Source organism: Oryctolagus cuniculus, chromosome 1 (assembly GCF_051225735.1).
Source record: "Oryctolagus cuniculus isolate XC-2025 breed Fujian yellow rabbit chromosome 1, ASM5122573v1, whole genome shotgun sequence".
Lineage (NCBI taxonomy): Eukaryota > Metazoa > Chordata > Mammalia > Lagomorpha > Leporidae > Oryctolagus > Oryctolagus cuniculus.
The window spans coordinates 109,467,446-109,480,427 of record NC_142867.1 but is presented as its reverse complement, the minus strand read 5'-3'; the positions used below and the strand labels follow the sequence as shown (position 1 = coordinate 109,480,427).

Below are 12,982 nucleotides of genomic sequence, written 5' to 3'. Positions count from 1 at the left end.
CACCCACGGCCCTCATCAGAGCGTCCAGGTTCCGTTCCCAGCTCTACCTCCTGACCCGTCTCCTGCTAATGCAGACCCTTGGAGGCAGTAATGGTGTCTCAAGTAATTGGATTCCTGATAACCATGGGGGAGACCTGGATTGAGTTCTCTGCTCTGGGCTTCAACCCCTGTCCAGGAGACTGAGCCAGCAGTTGGAATGCTCTCTTATGCATTTTCTCTCTCTCTCTCTCTCTCTCTCTCTCTCTGACCTCTCCACCCCTCAAATAAGTAAACATTCTGGGTTTGGAGGGTCCTAGCTGAGGTATTACTGTAACTGCACCCCTTCCTGTTTGTTCCTGGGACCCTCTGGTAGAAGCACAACGAACATGCATTGAATGAAGGGCTGAATTCCTCTGGGGATGTAGTGGGTCTTCTGTCACAGCATCTCCCAGTGGCATTTGTCTGGTATTTTCAAAATTCTGCTGTTCTGCTACACATTGGCCCTGGAGTGAACAGTCAGTTCCCCAGACAAATCAGGACTAGGTCCATCCCTCTGTTGGCCTCCAATCCCAAAGACTCAGAGACCTTTGCTTGTCCTGCTAGTGAAGGAAAGAGGATGGGGTTGGGGCTGGAGACTCCAGCACGGGTCTGTCCCACATAACCATGACATGCAGCATTCAAGACCACCACCCCCGAGAGCCAAGGAAAGGAATACAGACAGAACAAGAGGAAGGGGAGAAGACTTGCACAGGGACTGCTGTGTGGGTCACTGACATGTTGAGAGACCTGGGAAGAGGGCACTGGCCAGGCAGACCCTCCTCCATAGTCAGCAAGCAGTGACCTTGGCAGGGACCTTGGGAACATCCCACCCAACCTCCATCTGAGGGTCACACTCACAAGCTGGCTAGCCCTAGAGGAGGATCAGGCTTCTCCCCAGCTGCACCTCATGGGATGGACCCACTGAGCACCCCATGAAGTGGTTAAGAACCACCACCCCCCTCACCAGCGTCTATGTGAGCTGGGTAGTGTGTGAGGCTAGGGAGGGGTCCTGGAGTTTGTGGCTCTGCTCTGCATGGACGTTTTCTCTCCAGATTCCTGGGACTTCAAGCAGTCCACCCGCAACATCTCCCCCACCATCAACCAGGCCAACATCGTGGACTTGCACCCGGCATCCGTGTACAGCATCCGCATGTACTCCTTCAACAAGATCGGCCGCAGTGAGCCGAGCAAGGAGCTCACCATCAGCACTGAGGAGGCCGGTAAGCAGCTCACCCTGCCACCCCTGTCTGTGGCCTCAGGGACCAGGGACTTCCGGGACCCCCACCAGCCCTGTCCTTTAGCAGGGAGGCTTGCAGTTAGAGCTGAGGAGGGATCCCACGGTGTTTGTGTCACCTTTGGGCCGGTGGCAGGTGTCCTGTTTGATCCTGTTCCAAATGGGACCCTAATGCTGGGCCTGGGGAGCTGTCCATGGTTCTGCCCTTCTGCCCAGGCCTCAGCCTGCCTGCAAAAGACAGATCTGCAAAGGGTGGACTGCTAGCCCCTGGATCCTTCTCTGTGACCCTCGCCATGGAGTTTTCCCGAAAGCTTAAGCAGGATTTCGCTTGCTGTATTTTATTTGTTGTGGTGAAACATGAAGCAATGCGGACAAGTATGTGTATGTACAGTCTTACAAATGAGCATGTAGTGAAACTAACATAACCAATATTGCATATCAGTTATCAGCTTGGGGAAATCCGACACAGCTTCTCTGCCCCTTGGGTGTGAGCCTTCTCTTCCTACCCACGCTCCTCCAGCTGGGGAGCACAGAGCTGAGAACACAGGGCCTCTCCCCTCCCAGAACCTGGCTCACAGCTGCTCCTTGTGTGCCCCCAGCTCCTGATGGGCCTCCCATGGATGTCACCCTGCAGCCAGTGACCTCACAGAGCATCCAAGTGACCTGGAAGGTGAGTGAGATGGAGGGCACCTCCCATGAAATGCCTTCTGCCCCTTCCCCACCACCCAATCCGGTGATGAAGCCCCCAGCAGGCTTGCTGGTCTCTAGTTTCATCTCCTGCCTGTGCCTGGTTGGCTGGTTGGTTTCACTAAACTCAGTGAGATTTGAAGGATGGAAGGAAGGCAGGGTAAAGGGCATCCATCCCCACCCTCCTCCACACCTGGGCTCTCTGGCCAAGGGTGGACCCGGGGTGGGATGGAGAACTTGTGGTGCCAACAAGGGAAGACGGCTCTTCCCCCACACTGGCGCGTCATCAAACGTTGAGTGTTGTGATAAGACAGAAATCGTGTCGGATTCTGCGCAAAGTTCTGACTCAGTAGCACCAGGATGAAAATAACTGCCCTCCTACCCCTCGGTGGGAGTGTGGGGGAGCTGTAGACGAGCCGCTTCCAAGGGCCGGAGTCAACAGAGGGAGGGGAGGCTGAAGCATCTGCCACTTAAGGAACTCTGCTAGGAGATGCACAGCTGGGAGGGTAGCAGCAGAATAACCTTGAGCAGCTCAAGGGGTGCCAGGCCCTGTCCCTCCATGGGCACGAGAGTGCTGACCACCTGCTCTAGTCTCCACGTGCTCTCTCTTACACCAGCTCATGTGACCCTCTTGCACGGTGGCCAGAGTCTCTTCCTCCCCACCCTGCAGAGGAGGCCCTGGGCGCGGAGATCTGTGGACACCTGCCCACGGTCACTCCAGCGGACACACGGTGGGGCTTCCCCACACACAGTCTAGAGCCACAGCCTGGTCTTCCCACCACAGCCCGCTGTTTGGAGCTCTGGAGTGGAGCTCTTCCTTCAGGCCCCTCCATGTTCCTCGTGGGACATTCCCATCTCGACAGGGATCAGGCATCCAAGGTGGTGTCCTGGGCTCTCTGGGAAGGGAGACTTGAGAGTGAGTGAGACTCAGAAGGCCTGGTGATATTTTCCCTAAGACACTCTGCATACACACACACACACACACAGGCACACAGCAACACAGGAGCCTGCTTGCTCCCTTCCCTGGAGAAGTGACCACAGGAAAGCAGGGAGGGACTGGGCTGCTGGTCCTTCCAGAGGGGCCAACCCACCTAGAAAACACCTGGATCCCTGGGTCCCCTCCAGATCTGGGCTCTTCCGCAGAGCCTGGGGCTGAAGCCCTGAGTCCAGTCCCCACATCTTGTCTTCCTGTCCGTGCCCTGGCTCTGGACCCGTTTCGCAGGAAACAGGATGTGGGAGGCAAGGGCAAGGACTGAATACATAAAATTTGGAGATATTTGGCTACAAAGCTCTGACCCTGAGGTCGATAAAAATTTAGAATCAGATTTATTTCTCCAAAGTCTCATAATGAAAAATAAAATTGATTAGAAAGTTAGAACTTCAGAATGAACCAGCCGGTCAATAAATTTGGGGACTGACTTCTCCAGGGATTTTTTTTTCAACACTGAGAAACAGATTAATGAAAAATAAAGATTCACTGGAAAGATAAGTCACTTCATTTTAAGACTCTTTCCGCAAGATGAATCGTCCCTGCTTTACGACATAAATTTGCAATCAGCTCTATTGATTTCTTAATGCTTCAGAGAAATGTTGTTAAGATTGATTTAAATCCTGAGTGTGCCATTGGGAGGAGAAAGAGAGAGACAGAGGGGAAGAGAAAAGAAAGAGAGGAGGGAAGGAAGGAGGCCCTGCCAAGATTTGTGTAAATACCTGAACATCTGTAGGGACGTGTCCAGGCTGGCCTGGAAGCCTAGGTCTGTCCCCTGTGGTCACAGTGCGGTTGTACAAGTAACATCAGAGTTCATGGGAAAATGAAACTGAAAGGTATGTCCATTTTGGAGCAAAAAAAAATTTGCAATCCATCCATACTTTTTTTCATAATATACATTTTTCATGAACTTTTCAAAGATCCCTTATATGCATAGATTTCAAAAAATTCTTACATTGGAATTAACTGATCTTTTAGCTCTATTTCCTGTGCACTCCTGTATCAAGTTAGAGAGCTCTAGGTAAGAAGGCGTGTGTGTAGGGTCACGGTGTTTACACCAAAATGAGCGTCGGCATGGACATGTGTAGCTGTAATGGGAGAGTGTCTGTCACTCCAAAGGGGATGCCAGGTTCCTTGAGATACATTTCTGTCTCTCTCTGAGATGTCTGCACGTGCGTGAGTGTGCACAAGCATACACGTGTGTGCATCCAAGATCCAAATGCAGAAATGTGCACATTTACATTCTAGCTTGCTGGACTGCCTGATGCAGAGAGAAACGTTATTCAGGCAGTAACAAAAACCCAAGTCAATTAACCACACACACCTATCTAGTGTGTTCAAAATGATTATGTTAAATTAAAAACTCCATTTTATTGAGTTAACAGCGAGCTTAAAAATGCAATCCATTTGAAACATTCATTGTGTTTAAAACAGAAAGTGGGGCTGTTGTACCAACTTAATTGTTTTTGATCTCACTCTTTTTTAGTACAATAAAAGGTGGGCTTTTAAATTAACTTCATTTGAAAACCCTGATACAAGCTGTTTTTATAGGCACTGGAGTGTGTTCTCTGTCTCAATTGATAGGCGGGCAGGCCCCTGTGTTAAATGAGCAGTTTCTCTCCGTGGGCCTGGATATGTGTGGCTGTGGGCCAGTGTGTGGGTTGGGGCATTGGTATTGGTAGGTCTGGATGTGAGCCAGTACATGGGGAGTGTGTGTGTGTTCATGTATGAGAATGCCATGTCTCAGAGAGTGTTCATGTGCTAATGTTTTCTCATCCAGGGTATCTGTGTGTCTGTGTTTGAGGGTGGATCTGGGCCCAAGCCTGGGATGGGAATGCAATGTCCAGAACCAGACAGTAGAGATTTCCCTGTTCGCCTCCCACCAGCCCCCTGACCCCCATGTCCTTGCCTTCGCTGCCCTGCCATGTGCAGGCTGTCAGCCCTCCCAACACCTCAGCCTCTGGCCCTGGTGTCTGGGGAAACCCAGACTCAGCCATCCCAGAGGGCTGGATCCAGGTAAAGTCAAGGACTCTTTAAGTTCTAGAAAAACCACACATAAAATCCACCATTGTAACTGTGTTGAGCAAGCAGTCCAGTGGCACTGAGTCTTCCCAGGGCTGTGTAGCCATCACTGCTGATGTTCTCAGAACTTGCTCAACATCCCAGCTAGAATTCTGCACCTGTTAAACATTCGCCCAGGGCACTTGCTTGGCACGATGGTTGGGATATCTGCATCTCCTCTCAGAATGCCTGGGTTTGGGTCCTGGCTCCACTCTTGATTCCAGCTTCCAGAAAATGTTCACCCTGGGAGACAGCAGTGATGGCTCAAGTACCCATATCCCTACCCATACATGTGGGCGCCCCAGAAGGAGTTCTAGGCTCCAGACTTCAGCCCGGCCCAGCCCTAGCTATCACAGGCATGTGGAGGGGAGTGGGGATGTGAACCAGTGGATGGGAGATCTCTTTCTCTGTCTCTCTGCCTTTGAAATAAGTTAAATTAATACTACTTCCTATGTTCCCTTTTCCCAGTTCTTGGAAACTTCTATTTTACCTTCAGTCTCTATGGAGTCATTATTCTAGGAATCTCCTAAGTGAAATCAAACAGTATTTGTCCTTTTGTATCAGGCTTATTCACTTAGCATAATGCCTTCAAGGTTCATGTGTGTTGTAGCATGTAGCAGGATTTCCTTCCTCGTTAAGGCTGAGTGATAGTCCATGGTCCACACACAACACGTTTCGTGTGGCCATGCACCTGTCACCAGGGGCTTGGGTTACATCCACCTCTGAGTGGTTGTGGATCCCACTGTCTGTGGAAGTCCCTGCTTTCAATTCTTTGGAGTGTGTGCCCAAAGTGGAATCACAGGACTATGTGGTAATTCTCCGTGGAACTGAGGAACAGCCAGACCGTGTTCCACAGTGGCCGCCCTGCCCACGTCGCACCAGCAGTCAACAAGGGCTCCAACTTCTCCACACCCTCGCCAATGCTTATTTTCCATTTGTTAATCATTCTCATCCTAAGGGGTGTGAAGTGGCATCTCGAGACTTTCTTTTCATACAAATTAATTGCTCATCTCCCTCTCCGTCTGATTACTGTTTGTCTGATACTCCACTTTGTCCCAGGCCCCTGTGCCATGCCAAGGGATATCCCCATTCATTCATTCATTCATTCATCCAACATGTACTAAGGGCCTAGGCTCATTTTTTTAGGTTTATTTATTTATTTGAAAGAGAGAGAGAGAGAGAGAGAGAAAGCTTCCGGCCGGCGCCGCGGCTCACTAGGCTAATCCTCCACCTTGCGGCGCCGGCACACCAGGTTCTAGTCCCGGTCGGGGCACCGGATTCTGTCCCGGTTGCCCCTCTTCCAGGCCAGCTCTCTGCTGTGGCCCGGGAGTGCAGTGGAGGATGGCCCAAGTCCTTGGGCCCTGCACCCCATGGGAGACCAGGAGAAGCACCTGGCTCCTGCCATCGGATCAGCACGGTGCACCAGCCACAGCGCGCTGGCTGCAGCGGCCATTGGAGGGTGAACCAATGGCAAAGGAAGACCTTTCTCTCTGTCTCTCTCTCTCTCACTGTCCACTCTGCCTGTCAAAAAAATACATAAAATAAAATAAATTTTAAAAAAAGAAAGAAAGCTTCCATCCACTGATTCATTTCCTAAATGGCTACAATAACCAGAGCTGGGCCAAGCTGAAATCAGGAGCCTGGAACTCCATCCGGGTCTCCCAACATGAGTGTCAGGAGCCCAAGCACTTGAACCATCTTGTGCTGCTTTCCCAGGTACAATTATGTAGCTGGCTCAGAAGTAGAGCCCCTGAGACTCAACCCAAAACTCATATGGGATGCTGGCATCACAGGTGCTGGCTTAACTCACTGCAAACAGGCTCCATTTAGACACCGAGCTCCATACAAATCATCAAGGCCCACCAGACTCCTCCTCGTGGTACTCACAGTCTAACCAGGGCAGGTGGTCAAACCCATAGGTAAAATCTATAAAGTAGCCTATGATGACAAGTGTCATAGAGGAAAATTCATCCAGGAAGCAAAACTCGGGGCTGCTGGGCCAAGGCAGGAGCCAGGAGGCCCATGAGGGAGGGGGCGTGTCGGCTAGCACAGGACAGTGGCGGAGAGCACCAGGGTGTGCGTCTCCGCGGAGGAAGTGTCCCTCTGCCAGGGGAGCAGGCCCGCCTAGAAGTGGGAAGGGGAAGCCAGCAGGAGAGGAGCCAGCTGAGAGGCAGTGGTGCCAGGTGTTAGGGGGCCGTGTAGCCACCGTGAGGGCCCTGGGTTTCCCCCGAGTGGGATGGGAGCCTTGGCAGGCTCAGCACAGAGGAGAGACGTGACCTGGCTTGGGTTTTAAGAGCATCGCCTGAGCGTGAAGTGGTGTTTCTTCGTCCCCACCCTCCCCATGCTCACAGGCACCCAAGAAGGAGCTGCAGAATGGCGTCATCCGGGGCTACCAGATCGGCTACAGGGAGAACAGCCCTGGCAGCAATGGGCAGTACAGCATCGTGGAGATGAAGGCCACTGGGGACAGCGAGGTCTACACCCTGGACAACCTCAAGAAGTTCGCCCAGTATGGGGTGGTGGTCCAGGCCTTCAACAGGGCTGGCACGGGGCCCTCCTCCAGCGAGATCAATGCCACCACCCTGGAGGACGGTGAGGGCAGCAGCAGGCGGGTGGACGGGATGCCAATCCCAGCCATGGGCAAAGCCAGGGCAGCCAGCAAGGGCGTGGGGCTGCTTCCACTCACTGGGGGCCTGGCTTGTTCCTGTGGCCCACGCAGACTCCCTGAGCAGCCCCCTCTCCTCAGGACACTGGTCCATTTGGCACTCTAGGCCCTCCATCCATCTGGCTGCCCCTTACCCAGGCGCCTGCTCCAGTCCTGCCTGCAGGCTGTCCATTGGCCTATGCGCCTGAGCACTTGGCTGTCCACCCTCCTTCCACCCCTGCTTCTCCCTCTACCTTGTCTTCCTCCTTCCCAGCCCCCAGCCCATCTCTCTGACCCACACTCTTGCTTCTACTCCCTGGTTCTGTTTCTCCCCCATTGCAGCTTCTTGGAAAATGGAGCAGAAGCCAGGTGCCCTTTGTGTCTCTAACCTGGAACCCACCCCCACTGTTTTAATTAAGGCCCTACGATGAGGCTGTGGAGCTAAGCAATCCTGACACCCATGTGGCTTGGGTTTTAAAACTTAGTTCCTTGATGAGCAGGAGGGACCCAGCACTTCAAGGCCCTCATTTCTGCATGGGGGAGAGGGCTAGGAGGAAGTAGGAATACACCTGCTCACCAAGCTCAGAGACACCAGCTGGCACCTGAGCCTGCGCTGGCCAAGAGGTGACTTAGCCAGGATGCCCCCAGAGATGCGGCCGGGCTGCTTACAGCCCTGCAAAGAGCAGAACAAAGAAGAACAGAGCATTCTTCCCCAGCACCCTTCTTGATGTCCCAAACAAAAGGGTGTCCGTGAGCCTGAGCCTGCCCACTCCATCCCCACAGAGGATGGCCCAGCTCCGGAGAGCAGGAGGCTGCAGCCCCTGGTCTGCCCCGTTGCCCAGGACCCCCTGTTAGGGAGCTGTCCTCTCAGGTTAAGCAGTGCTTTCTACCTCCCTTGCCCTCTGGGAAGACGTAGCAACCCTTGGGGGTCGGGGGGACACGTTAGGTCAGAAGCACCTGGGAGTGCTTTAGCTCAAGCCCGCAGTTCCTGACTCTGGTTGCAAAATGCTGATGCCCAGGCACCATCCCCAGAGAGCCTCACCTCCTTGCAGCAGTGGGGCCTTGGAATGGGGCAGACGTCAGTGCCCCGGAGCCCTGGGTATCTGGGGCTGGTCACAGAACTGACCTGCAATCCCTGGCGCAGCCCACGACCCTCGCCATCCTCCCTCTCCCTCCCCACCTCCCGGTGGGGGGAGGGGGCTGGTCACAGCACAGACCTGGCTGGGTCCAGGAAGAACAGCTTGTCCCCTGCACCAACCAGACCTGAGCCCACGCAGCAGCTCCCCTGGAGGCCTGTGAAGCAGACAGCTGGGCCACCGCCCCACAGCTGCCGCTGTAGCAACTCGGAAGCCAGGGCCAAGAGTCTGCGTTTCTCAGCTCGCCGGGCACTACTAATGCTGTGGCCAGGGAGCCCATTGGGAACCACAGCCCCGAAGGGAAGCCGGGACTCACGCATGCGGAGTGACCTGTCCAGAGTTACCGATCTTGTCAATTACAGAACCCAGGCCCAACCCTGAACCACCAGCTCCTGCTTCACCCTCTTGTTCCCAGGGGGACAGCGGCCCAACGTAACACTAGGGCTCCCGTAATCCCTGGGGCCACGCCAGGACACAGCCACTGTCAGGGCCTCACCTCCCTTGCCTTGTGGGGGCCCCTGGCGTTCCCGGCAGGGAGGGATCTGCTTGGGCTGGGGAGGGGAGGGAGAAAGTTTCCAGCAGCATTTGCTCAGCAGTTTTTCATACTTAATTAGGGCTCTCGTTAGCCTGTCAGATCCTGATCGTTTCCTGGCAATATTAGCGCTCCTCCTGGGGTAGTCAAGGGCCCCTGCTTTAGCAATAGTGTCTTTTCCATAATTATATTACCTTCATTTTGTTCGAACGGGCGATCTGTATTAGTTTATTACACTGGGTCCCTAATTACATGGTGCTTATATTTTTACACCTAAGTAATATGAAACAATAATCATTCTCAAAGAGCGTCGTTAGGATGATGTATCATCATTTAAATGCTCATAAAAATTAGAGTTGCCTCTTGTGGGGCAACGGGATCTAATTACCTTCCATCCCGCCTGTGCCTCCTCGCTCCCTCTCAGAGCCACACAGCACCATCTTTTTTTTTTCCTGTTGTCCCATGCCCCTCGGAGGCCAGTAGGAAGTGCCACCAGAGGCCTCCCTGGCTGGGGTGGACCCTGGAGCCAGAGTTCTCACCGCCTGCCATCCGCTTAGCAAGGGCCAGCTGCCCCCCAGCCAACCTAAGGTGGCCCCTGAGAGTCGTCCCATCGTTTCTGGCATTTTGGGGACAGGGACTAGTGCACTGGTCCCCGAAGTCCTCAAAGTCCCTACAGAAACTTCTCTCTGCACCAGGGTGGGTTAGCTCCCCTTCTCTCCCTTCAGTTTGATGCAAAGGGGACACATCGGTTCCTGAAACCAGGCCTCGGCTCAGACGCCATGGTCAGATGGCACCCCCGTGGCTGGTGGCCATCAGATGAGGTAGTGAATTTCAGATTCCTCTGGGGTGGCTTGGCCTCCTCCAGGTTTGGTCACATGCAGCAGAGGCAGGCCCTGGCCGAAGTGGTCCACCCGTGAGTTCCCAGGGGCTTGGACCCAAAGCTCATCACCATCTTCCCTGGGAATTAACCAGGACCACCCAGAGAGCAAGGAACCAAGTCTGCTCTGATCTCTGGAAGGGAGCGCTGGTTCACTCCCCTCACCCAGCCCCAACCTCACCACCCTCTGAGTCAGGAAATCCCTCTGCTTGTCTAACTGGAGGACGGCAGGACCCCGCCTGGGGCGCCTGAGCTGTGCTGCCACTCGCATTTCTGATTGGTCCCTTGTTCTCCCCTAACCCATGCAGTGCCCAGCCAGCCCCCCGAGAACGTCCGGGCCCTGTCCATCACCTCCGACGTGGCAGTCATCTCCTGGTCGGAGCCCCCACGCAGCACACTCAATGGGGTCCTCAAAGGCTATCGGGTCATCTTCTGGTCGCTCTACGTGGACGGGGGTGAGTCTGCTGGGTCTGCTGGCCGGGTGTTTGGATGACAGGTGCTAGGTCGGTGGGGGGGGGGTGCTTTCAGAGGAGTGGGGAGGGAGGGTGGGCAGCTGGGACTGGCACCTGTAGGAAGTCTGGTGTGGTGGAAGAGGAAGCAGGACTCCCAGAACCTAGAAGAGAGAGCTGGAGCAGACTGGCAGCTAGGTACACACCTGCACAGCGAGCCCCAGAGACCCAGAGAAGTGCAGGCCAGAGCACAGGGCAGGGCAGGAGGGGGCAGAGAGCAATGGAGAAATCCCGCCCAGTGGCCCAGCTTCGGGGGTATCCTCCTTCCTCTGGGGGTGCAAACAGGTGGGTGTAGCCCCACAGCCCCACCCAGCTCCACCCACCAACATACACCAGAACCTTCAGGTTGGCCAGGAGCTCGGCCGTCCTGCAAGCTAGGGTCCAGCCTCCCAGACTGTGAGATCGCTCCCAGAGGCCTCGGCCCTCCCCCCCAGACCACCAGGGCTGACCTGAGCGCACCTTGCCGTGTCCCCAGCCCCCCCCCAGGCCTTGTGTCCTCTCTGTGCTAGGGGACCTGGGACTCCGGCTCACAGCCACCTGCCCGTAGGATGTGCTGCCCCATGGCCCTCTCCTCGGTCTCCCGCGACCCACGGGGGCCTCTCACCTCTCACTCAGGGCTCTCTGGTCTCTGCATCTCCCTAGTCCCGCTGTGAGAAGCCAGGCCACGCTGCCCAGAGCACGACAGCGCAGTCACATCACAGCGCCAGGCCATGTGGGGCCACTTCCTTCGTTCTCCAGAGATTCCCTGTTTTCTCAGCCTAGCCCTCCCGAAAGGCACAGGCCTTGGGGATCCCCAGTCCACCTAGACTGTGGCCACCCTGCCCTCCCCCGGGTCTTTTCTCGGGCTGCAGTCCTGGTCGGGTCTACCTGGTCTTCTTGCTTACAGCCCTCCTGAGACAAACAGATCCTGCTGCCCAGGCCTCTGAGACCCCCACTCCCTGTGCAATCAACCTGCAGGCCCTTCTTGCTGGGCATGGCATTCTCACCCTCTGGTGCCCAGCAGACCACTGCCCTCCCATGGCCAGGCCCTCTGCCTCCGGCCCTCTGCCTGTGCCGCATCACGAACCAGGCGCCAGCAGTGGGGATGCAGGGTCCATCCCCACGAGGCCCGACCTCAGCCAGCGCCCGGGCCTGTGTGTCTGAAAGCCCAGTACCCGCAGCAAGAAGCTCGAGAGCCCCTTCCCCGAGCCTGGCCCTCCGGGCAAGCCTCTCCCTGAGCCTTCTTTGCAGTCTGAGCCCGGATGTTGGGCTGACGGCACCCACTCTTGGCAGGCAACGGCTGTGTCCTCAGTGGTGAGGCGAAGCAGAGGAGTCACTTAGCCCCTGACCCTAAGTGGGAGTCCAAGCAGTGGCCCGGGAGCCCTCAGAGGCAGGGGAGGGAGCCTCAGGCCCTGAGTCGTGCCAGGGTGACCAACAGCCCCTGGAGATCCGAGCCCCAGGGAGGGGCTGAGGCAGTGAGGGAGAAGGCTGCGGGCTGTCCCACCTGGGCTGGGCTCCCCTCTGGGTTGCAGGCACCTCAGGGTCTCTCACACGTGAGACAGTTGAGTGGCAGGCGGGCAGACAAGTGGAGAGATGGAGGGATTCTAAAGGGTGTCAAGTGGAAGTTGGTGCAGGGTCCACTGGGGATTGCGCCAGCCAGCATACGTGGCCCACCCTGATTGGGCCCCTTCGGGAGAGACTTAGCCCTGGGGCCAGCAGCCAGGATCTGCTCACAGGTACCCCGAGGTGGAGGGCCGGCCCTGTGGGCTGCTCTCTGTGCTGGGAGCCTGGTGCAGCAGGCTAGGGCCTGGCTGGCCGTGCTCAGGTGCCCCTTGTGCCGGCAGAGTGGGGCGAGATGCAGAACATCACCACGACGCGGGAGCGCGTGGAGCTGCGGGGCATGGAGAAGTTCACCAACTACAGCGTGCAGGTGCTGGCCTACACGCAGGCCGGGGACGGCGTGCGCAGCAGTGTGCTCTACATCCAGACCAAGGAGGACGGTGAGTCCAGGCCCCCGAGCCCCGGCCCACCTGCAGGGCACCGCCCCTTCTCCAGAACCTGGGCACACCCTGGGCCCCGCTTCGGGAAGGACACGGCTGATGCAGGCCTCATGCATAAACATCTGGCCTGTGCCCACCCTGCAGCACCGAGTCGTGGGCCAGAGGAGCCCTCCCCTCCAGCCCCACCCCCGGGCCTCCCCTGCGAGCCAGGTTCAGCCTGGCTTCCTCCGGACACACGTGCAGAGTGAAGTAGGAACGTCGCCCAGCACCTCCTGCGTTTAGGGCATGCAGTCACCCCACAGGAGTCCCAGGGGACC

General features: G+C 56.0%; 1 protein-coding gene across 2 annotated transcripts in view; it reads left to right on the top strand.

Annotated features, from left to right (window-relative positions):
• DSCAML1 (DS cell adhesion molecule like 1) overlaps positions 1-12,982 on the top strand; it is a 341,147-nt gene that overhangs the window by 298,913 nt on the left and 29,252 nt on the right. For both annotated transcript variants that reach the window (XM_002708369.5, XM_089313095.1), the window contains 5 exons: positions 1,071-1,238; positions 1,852-1,922; positions 7,340-7,580; positions 10,486-10,632; positions 12,510-12,665. In XM_002708369.5, coding sequence (XP_002708415.3) covers positions 1,071-1,238; positions 1,852-1,922; positions 7,340-7,580; positions 10,486-10,632; positions 12,510-12,665 — 783 coding nt within the window. The remainder of the gene's footprint in view (positions 1-1,070; positions 1,239-1,851; positions 1,923-7,339; positions 7,581-10,485; positions 10,633-12,509; positions 12,666-12,982) is intronic.